Raw genomic sequence first — 9,850 nt, forward strand, 5'->3', positions numbered from 1 at the left:
TGCTGCTGGCTCCATGCTCTGGTCTCCTGCCTGATGACAGCCGCCGAGCGCCAAGCGGAGGCCACAGTAAATCAGGGGTTTGGGCGATAAGCTGGCCAGAGCAGCGCTCGTGGAGAGCGGCCAAGGCGCTCAATATAGCAGCGCAAGGGCAGGCTGGATCTGCCACAGGCAAGAGCGAGGAGCTCGGAGCCAGCGGCCACCTCGTTTCGGCTTCATAGCTATTAGCGGTCGTGGCCGTCGTCCCTCTAACTGGCGTGTTTACACAAAGGCAGCACTTTTGTTAGGGAAAAAAAATATGAAAATGGGGAATTAAGAATGAGCTGAAATTAAATGGAACAGGAATAGATGTCCTACCGGACTGTACGGGGGGGAGAAATGACTGGAATTGAAACGTACCGCTTTGCGAACGAGAACGGAGTAGTCTAGTCGCAGACGCTGTACAGAGTGCGGTGCAGTGATATGCATTGATAGCATTCCTTTCTCCTTCCAGTGTGTACACAGAGACCTGGCTGCCAGAAACGTCCTCCTCTCCCAGGGAAAGATCGTGAAGATCTGTGACTTCGGCCTGGCCCGAGACATCATGCACGACAACAACTACGTTTCCAAAGGCAGCGTAAGTCTCTGCCCAGTGCAAGTGGTTTTTACAGTTTTTGAAGCGGTGAAAGCCGCTTCCAAGGAGTGGCTTTGTGTGACCCGTTCATGTCCATATATGGTCATTCCAGGCCAGAATGAACAGGTTTTATCTGTCCCCGTACATCCAGAATATGTGTGTAACGTCCGTCCCGGTCTGATGATTAAAAATGTCCAATGAGACCATACTTTGAGGATTGGTCAAGCTTCACATGACAATTCGGCCCTCCAGATAAAATCATTCATTCATTCAGAATTGGAAGAATGTATAGATCACAGAGTTCATAGCTCTAGAACACATAGAATAAAGGTTCACCGCTTCACTTCACCGAGGTTTGATTTTTACTGATAGAAAGGTTTACAGCTTTACTGTTGGGGACATCTAACAACCCGCTGCTTTACAGTTTTCTGCCATACAGTAACTTACGTGTCGATTAATTGTCACTAAAATAATTTGCGATTAACAATTGAATTGTGTTTTTGCTGTTGACAATGACATTTCGGCTTTGGAGTTGCACATGGCAGACATGACACATAACCTAAATGTACAAAGAAAGGACAGGCATATTTGACAACTTTATACTTAAAAAAATAACATTGATAGCTCACGGTTGTGAGCTTGTAGATCGGCTATTTCCACTAATTTTGAAAATGTTTGAAAACTTATGAAAACTTTTCAACATGGAAACGATTACGACGATTGTGACCGAACAATTGCAATTATGTCAAATAATTGCGATTAGACGATTATGTAATAGTTGTGACAGGCCTAACAGTAGCTGTAGGGGATAGGGGGTCCGTGGCCAAATACATTTCATTTCGGGGGTCCTTCGCGTGAAAAGGTTTGAGAACCACTGACATAGCAGTCTCTCAAGAACAGACTAACTGAGCTCCAGTTAAGTGAAAAGGACCTTTTCTTTCACGATGGCTAGAGCCAGATTGCTGACATAGAAACATAGGTTTTAAAAGAAAACGTAGAAGGATTCAAAAGACACTTAAAAAATCGGGTCAAAATTGGGCCAAAATTCAAAATTTTCACGATTTTTCAAAAATAGCAGATCTACAAGCTCGCAGCGCGGCACTTGGTGCCGCGCTGTGAGCTTGTATATCTGCTATTTTTCAATAGTTAAAGCATAAAATAATGATACACAATTATGTGTACCCGTTGTGTAGCTCTTTGCTGGCTATTTACTGAACATCGCCAGTGTGTTTTGAAAGTCCCCCCCTCATGTTGGATTCCACCCCACAGACCTTCCTCCCGGTGAAGTGGATGGCCCCGGAGAGCATCTTTGACAACATGTACACCACACTGAGCGACGTCTGGTCCTACGGCATCCTCCTGTGGGAGATCTTCTCGTTAGGTGAGTGTCTTAATCATGCTGCACGTACGTCAGCTCTTAAGAAGAGAGGAGGGATGAAATCACCATGAGGTGCCTGGAAAGATTTATGCCGATTCTCTATATAGTAAGCGGATTTTTTAAGATATTTGACCAATCTGCGAAGTAAATCGTTACCAAGAAATTTCTTCACCATGTGTTTCTAAAGGTGTGTAATAACCTAATAATATGTACTAAAAGGTTGAAATTCAACTCCCGGGGGAAACCTCATAAAAAACTGATTTGTGTTTGTGTCCCATTAATTTACTATACAGGAAAGAAATACAAAAAATAAATCTGAAATGTGAGGGGTCAAACTAGGGGTTTTTGGAATGTTTACGTGCAAAACAAATGCTTGCAATGGATTCAGCATCATGAAAAACCCCTAGTTTGACCCCCCACATGTTAAGGCCACTTTTAACCAAACAGATTTGTGGCCGAATCGGCGGCGGATAGCGGCGGAAAGCGTCTGTTGCCGAACGGGAGCTCATCGGTAGGTTTTCGGCTGCGGGTCGGGAACGCTATCGACGGAAAACTGGAAGACTGGACTTGCTCAGTTTTGTTGAGTCGCCCCTGGACGTCGGTGAATTGTAGCGAGTTGTAATGGACCATTAGTTTGCTACTGCTGCAGCAAAACCAAGCCTAAATAAGCCAGAGACATTTTCCCGTTGCACATTTTAACTAAATAGCATATTCACAATCTCAACTCTCAATTTCCTATACTAATCAACTCCAAGGCAACGCTAGTAATAGTGCTGTGTGTTGTTTTGGTGTGAGGAGAAGAAAACACCGGACAGGAAGAATCTCCGCTTCTGCTCCCCGGTTGCCAGATTCTGTGAGTTAAACAAGTGACCAGGTCTATGAAAACAAAGCCTAAAGAAGCGTCCAGTTTCACCTATTGAGCTCTATTACATTAGCTATTACATTAGCTATTAAAGAATGTTGAAAGCAAGGCCAAATAAGCAACTACAATTCAGAAACATGCCCAAACAAAAGTAACCCACAACTAGCAACATTATAGGAAAACAGGATCAAAGTCGCTTGTAACGAGCCGATATGGCAACACAGTGCGCATGCGCAAAACTGTACAGTGTGCTTAGTTTTTTGCAGTTCTTTGCAGTCTGTGAACAGTTTGAACAAGTCTCCTGTAGTATTTTCGGTGTGGAGGCACCTTTACTTAAAGCAGATTTATTTTTTGTATTTTTTCCTGTATAGTAAAGTTAATGGGACACAAACACAAATCATTTTTTTTATGAGGTTTCCCCCAGGAGTTGAATTTCAACCTTTTAGTACATATTATTACACACCTTTAGAAACACTTTGGTGAAGAGATTTCTTGGTAACGATTTACTTACCAAGCAGATTTTCTTATGTTCCCCTTACTAATAAGGTGAACTGCATACTATAACGCTGATCTGGTGGTCCACGGGGGTGCCTTGTGGATCAGCCAGTTAGTACACAGACCATAATGGACACGAGTTGAATCCAATTCTAGTTTTGTCTCACGTCTCCTCTATTTGACCCTGTCTCTATAGTCCAGTGTTTCTCAACCTTTTTTCTGCATGGGCACACTTTTCATGTCCCAAGAATCCATGGGCACACCAACATAATACGGGGGGTGTAAATATCGTCACTGTCGGGAAGAAACCTTGTATCTCCAAGTTTCAAATTTGTACGTTTCTTCGCAAAGTAAAGCCCTGCTTCATCATACAAGGCTGTCGCACAACAGTAGTGAAAACAGCCGATCTACAAGCACACAACGCCTCGCATCGCTTGTAGATCGGCTGTTTTCACTAGTTTAAATCATTTTCAAAATGATAAATACAATACTGGCATTCAAGCAGTCTCAAGGGGCACACCAAAGGTCCCCAGGCACAGTGGTTGGGAACCACTACTCTAGTCTACACTATCTGAAATATATATTATATATAAATGATATGCATTGGGTTTGTCTTACAGGCGGGACTCCATATCCAGGCATGGTGGTAGACTCCAGCTTCTACAACAAGATCAAAAGTGGATACAGGATGGCCAAACCGGAGCACGCGCCCGATGATGTGTAAGCTTTCGTCTCCGTTATGTTTTGTGTGCGTGGTGTTGTTGTGTACCGTGATTGCATGGATAAGAAGCGCCACAAATAATTTGTCCTGCATGCTCTCCCCGTGTGTAATTGTGTGTAATTCCGTATTCAGATGCAACACTGTAACCTTGGAGCCAGTTGTTAGCGAGCAGTGATGGCACAACGCGTGTCATGAGTCACCGCTAAATGACAGCGTGCCAATTGCCTCGGGACGGTTGTTGACAGGTTGTTCTGTCCATCCGTTCCCCTCCCTGTGATAAATAACACTGCTTGTATTTGTCTCTCCCAGGTATGAGATGATGATGAAGTGCTGGAACAGCGAGCCAGAGAAGAGGCCCGCCTTCCAGGGGCTGAGCGACGTCGTGGCCACGCTGCTGCCCTCCAGCTACAAGAGGGTGAGTGTCTCCACAGTAGGGCATTCACTAAATATTCGAATATTTGAATATCAAAGTCACTATTCGACGTTGTTCACCGAAGTCGAATATTCGCTTATCTTTTTTTTTTATCGTTTTGTCTTTAAAAAAATATATATATTTCTTCATAGTTTATAAAGCTTGGCTAGATAGGAAGTCATAAGAACCCTGACAAGCACTTGGAATTATAGGTATTACATTTAATGTGACTCAGTTCTGCAGATAAATACTGTGAAAATAGCCGATCTACATGCTCACAACGCCTCGCGTTGCGAGGCGTTGTGAGCATGTAGATCGGCTATTTTCACAATGTTCGCCTCTTGCTTACTTAATATTTGACAGTTTGGCCAGTCCTGTCGAATATTCGACTATTCGAATACTTTGAGGTTGAATAATTTGAATACTAAAAATCACTATTCATGAATGCCCTACTCCACAGTTTGTAAAAGTTGTGATATTATCGAAAATATCCAACAGACCAGACAGGCTACATTTCCCCAAAGGAAATGCATGAACTGCGTGTATTTAATTCTCTCACGCATGCGAGAGAAGCAGTGATAAAACATCATAAATCACATATGAAAAACCACTGATTGATTAATTGAGTGAAGTATTTATTAGAAGATTGCGTAGGGAAAGGTACAGTTTCATGACAGTGACTAATAAGTTTTGCGGCTTACTTCCAAGGAGATCCTTCTCTTGAACTCATAACATTAAATGACAGACAGATAGAACACAGTACTCTGCAGTATTAATCAGAAGAAAAAATATAGTTGTAAACAAAAACAATGAAAAATAAAAGGTATTTACAAAGAAGGGTCAGGGGGAGGGTAAGGTTAGGCTAGGTTTATTGTTGCCAGTTTCGAGTGGCAGCTGCCTGTAAGTGGTTTATTAGAGTGATTTTAAACGAAGTTATGGATTTACACTCCTTTAAGGCCTTCGGTAGGGCGTTCCACATTTTTGTGGTATGGCAGAAGAACGAATTTGACCCTTTGTTTGAGAAGCGACTCTGGGTTTGAACATGGTCTGTGGCGCTGCCTCTGGCGTTGTAATTGTGGACATCCTTGACCTTTTGGAAGTATTTTGTCAGAGAGGGGTTTCAAAAGAAGGCATGCCGCTAACCCCCTCCGCCAGCAAACCCTGAACATATCTCTCTGAACCACACACCTGCTTTGCACTCAAACAGCTCTCTTCAGTCCTAAAACTCGGCTGTCTGTTCCACCCCCTCTGCTTTTATGTTGCGGGGAGTCAACGGACAACCTTTTAGCCTTTTGCCCTCTTCGCTTTTAGTTTTTTTTCCCCAGACCTCTGTCTCCATGCATGATTCGTCGAAAATGTCTTCCTGGCTTGTGCCCGACGGCAACACACTCCCAACAAAACAACTGCAACTTGTTTTTTTTTATTACTTCGCCACGTCGATAAATACAGGTTGAGAAATGAGTAAACTATTAAAAGAGGATGGCAGTTCGTAAAAAAAAAAAAGAAGAAGGGAAAGCCACACAAATCCCTAAGCCACTTCCTGTGGAACTGTGCGTTCAGAGCAGTGGCGTCAGTTCAGAAAAAGCTAAGGTATGGCAACATGACTGGTGTCTTCGCGCACGTTCAAGACACCAGTCATGTTGCCATACCTTATCAACAGGCACGATTCATTTATTTTAAGAAGTACATTTTCTTTTTTTCCCCTGTTTCTACGGTTTCTTGGGGTGGATATGGCAGCCTGGAACGGGAACGGTTGTTCAAGCGCAGCTAAACTTGGCATGTTAGTAAATGTGCCACAATTAACAATAACGCATTGCACCTGTGCAGCTGACCTGCGGAACCTGGGAATATACCATTCTGTCAAGATGAATACAAATGTGGAGAATATATACCTTGTTAAAGTGACCATTTTGTAAAAAAAATGCATTTGTAGTTATTTTACTGTATTTTATAATATAATAACCAGCACAGATAGACAAAGAGACATTCATGTATTTATATTTAAAAGTAACTTTAATTTCCCCCCCTGGACCCATGGTATGGCAGCTGCATACCCCTGCCATACCCAATTGACGCCTCTGGTTCAGAGCCTGTGTGTGTGTGTGTGTGTGCGGGTTTTCTCAGCGCCCTAGCGTTTCCGCTAGCCGAGCGATACGGCACGGTGTTATGGTGCTAACGCAACAGCTGGATGGTCACCGCGGCCGGCCCTCCAGCGCGGAGAGTGACGCAGCCCCCGGGCTCTCGACCATAATTATCCTGTTCAGCGCGGCAGAGCGCACACATGGCACATCAAACCCCCTCCACCCACTGAGGCCTAATGGTGGTTAGGCAGAGAGGAGGGACCAGGCTCCTGTTTTAGCACCTCAGTCTGCGACGGGGCCATGCGGTTCGGTTTCAGACTCAGCGCCCAGCTGATGGTCGCAGCTAGGCAGAACGTGTGCACACATGCACACGCACGCACGCACGCACACACGCACGCACGCACACACACGCACACACACGCAGCTGTTCCAGTTGATGGGGAAATCATTTTGTGTTTTTGTCATTTACGAACTGAGCTGATTTATTACTCCTATGTTATGTTCAAACATCAGTTTACGTTTCATAAACCTTTGTTTTGAAATGGGCAAAAGGGAACGATCCCACACTGTGAAACTTGCTAAATAATATTTATCTAATAACCACATTTCAGTCGTATGTGGTTTTCCTGACGAAGGTCTACGGAGTACGGACTGAAACGTCGTTATTAAGTAAAGTCTATTTTTGTTAGACAGCGTGTGGGATATATACTGTGTATGCAGTATATATTTTTTGGCTTAATTGGATCCTCATTTTGTCGTCAACATTTTTAGGTGTGCATAGGCCTTTAGTCAACTCTTTTTTTTCTAATTCGTCCAGCAGATGACAACAGGGCAAAGCATTTTCGATAATAAACAGTGTGTTGGCAAGCCAGGTGTTGTCCAATGTCTAGCGTAACGTCATTGGTCCTGTGATCACTAAAATGTCCTCCTCTCCTCCTGTGCAGTGCTACGAGAGGGTGAACCACGAGTTCCTGAAGAGTGACCACCCCGCGGTGACCCGCGTGTGCGCGGACAACGACGACGCCTACATCGGCATCGCCTACAAGAACCAGGGCAAGCTCAAGGACCGCGAGAGCGGCTTCGACGAGCAGCGCCTCAGCTCCGACAGCGGATATATCATCCCCCTCCCCGACCTGGACCCCATGTCGGACGACGAGTACGGAAAGAGGAACCGACACAGGCAAGGCAACAGCACCGAATGCAACTTAGATAGTTAGATTACAGGCTTTCAAAGTTGAGGCCATGGCCCCACTGACACAAGTGGAGCCAACTGGAAATTAGAGGAGAATAAAAGACAAGATTCATAAGATTTTAAACATTTCTGAAACATTTTCACCAGGGACGTGCTGGCCATTGGGAAAAGCGGGACAACTCCCGAACGGCCTGTCCATTCCCGGCCGGTCCAGGCTGGCCATTAGGAAAAAAAAAAAAAAATGTCGGCCTTTGTTCCATTTTGGAGGCTGGGCGGCCAACAATGTAAATCGTCACTGTCGGGCAGAAACCTTGTATCTCCAAGTTTCAAATTTATACATTTTCTGCTTCATCATACAAGGCCGTCACACAAAAGTAGTGAAAACAGCAGATCTACAAGCACACAACGCCTCACGGTGCGAGGCGTTGTGTGCTTGTAGATTTTAAATAATTTTTAAAATGGTTTTGGACATACAAGGTTTCCACCCGACAATGACGAAATATAACTCATGTAATTGGCCCACTGGCTTGTCACTTGTCATGATCTGATATGGCAAATCTTTGAGTAGCAGCAGCGCTATAGAGAGAGATTTCTCTCTCTAGTGCGCAATGAGGGCCTCTACAACTCTTGGGTAAATGTAATGCAACATCTCTGTAAAGCGCTTTGGATAAAGGCGCTATATAAATGCACCATTTACCACTTACTGACTGTCCAAAATAACATTTACTTGAGCCAGGCCAAGCTTGAATGTGAAACTCTTGTAATGAGGCTGGCATTAACTTTATCCACCAGGGGGTGCTGGAAGCCAAAGCAAACTGTGTGGCTGAGAGACCCAGCCACACTGCTCACCTATGCAGCCTGTTGTGTATAGATGTATAGCAGCCAGTTCTTTGTTACCACCATGCTCTGACTTGACTGATGCGGGGTCCTACACTGAACATGTACATACACTTTCCTTCAAGCAATATTTGAGGAAAGTGTAGTTAAGAAAGCTAAGAGAATAATTGCTGACCCCTCTCATGTTCTGCATTCAGAATACGAACTGCTACCCTCGGGTAGACGTTATTTGTCATGTCCAAGACAAATTTCCTTCGGGACCAAATAAATTAATCTTGAATCTTGAATCTTGAACTGAAGAAGTCTGGATAGCTGAAACGCCTCCTTGCAAGCCAAATGACGCCATGATGATGTTATGATAACGTCCCCCGGTGACTCCGGTGATGTTCAGAACTGGGCGAGATCACAGCCCATATGAGGATGATCTTGACGTCATTACCAGGACGTCACATGGACTTTTTTGTTTGACAGGATTATTGTTATTGTTTGTAATGTTAGTTGAAATATGAGCATAATAAGGTTATATTCTGGGACATATCTGACTAGTTATGGCCTCGATCGGACCCTCTCTGATTAATCCAGGACGTCCGTTTTCGTGGGCAGGATTTATGTTGGTTGAAATCAGGTGATATTCTAGGCCAGATCTGACTAGTCTATGGTTTGACTTGATCTGGCCCCAATCGAGAACGTCACTGATTGGTCCAGGTCCTGACCGTGATTGCTGGGCTGCTTCTCATCCTAAAATGCAATAGAGCGAAAGGAAAAGTAACTCTTGCCACTGTGTGTGCGCGATCCATTTCCTATATATAGTAGTAGCCACTAGCCAGTCTAGCCACTAACGCACTTTGCCTCCGTGTCTCCCTCCCCGCAGCTCGCAGACGTCCGACGAGAGCGCCATCGAGACGGGGTCGAGCAGCTCCACGCTGGCCAAGCGCGAGGGCGAAACGCTGGAGGACATCACGCTGCTGGACGAGATGTGCCTGGACTCTAGTGACCTGGTCGAGGACAGCTTCCTGTGACCACCCCACCCCCTCCCCCACTCCTATAGCCCGTATCAGAGTGTACGGTGGAGACCTATCCACCGCAAATTTGAGGTGGAAGGCTTTCCACCTCAAGTCAGAAAATAATTGCAGGCCATCATAGTCACGGCCCGCGGTGAAGTCCTTTACCCCGTCTAGACCGGTTCAGGTCGACCAATCAGTGAACGGGGTGTAGAGCCTGTCTGTCTGATAGTAAAAACAGAGAGATGTGGTGGGACTCAC

At 44.8% G+C, this 9,850-nt stretch overlaps 1 protein-coding gene across 1 annotated transcript in view; it reads left to right on the forward strand.

Annotated features, from left to right (window-relative positions):
• The window catches only part of pdgfra (platelet-derived growth factor receptor, alpha polypeptide), a 53,455-nt gene extending 43,821 nt beyond the window's left edge, over positions 1-9,634 (forward strand). The window contains exons 24-29 of the mRNA XM_080723513.1: positions 491-613; positions 1,880-1,991; positions 3,966-4,065; positions 4,376-4,481; positions 7,504-7,739; positions 9,460-9,634. Coding sequence (XP_080579639.1) covers positions 491-613; positions 1,880-1,991; positions 3,966-4,065; positions 4,376-4,481; positions 7,504-7,739; positions 9,460-9,607 — 825 coding nt within the window. The 3' untranslated portion in view covers positions 9,608-9,634. The remainder of the gene's footprint in view (positions 1-490; positions 614-1,879; positions 1,992-3,965; positions 4,066-4,375; positions 4,482-7,503; positions 7,740-9,459) is intronic.
• Positions 9,635-9,850: the final 216 nt, after the last annotated feature.

This window comes from Nannobrachium achirus (genome assembly GCF_963921795.1).
Source record: "Nannobrachium achirus genome assembly, chromosome: 1".
Taxonomy (NCBI): Eukaryota; Metazoa; Chordata; class Actinopteri; order Myctophiformes; family Myctophidae; genus Nannobrachium; species Nannobrachium achirus.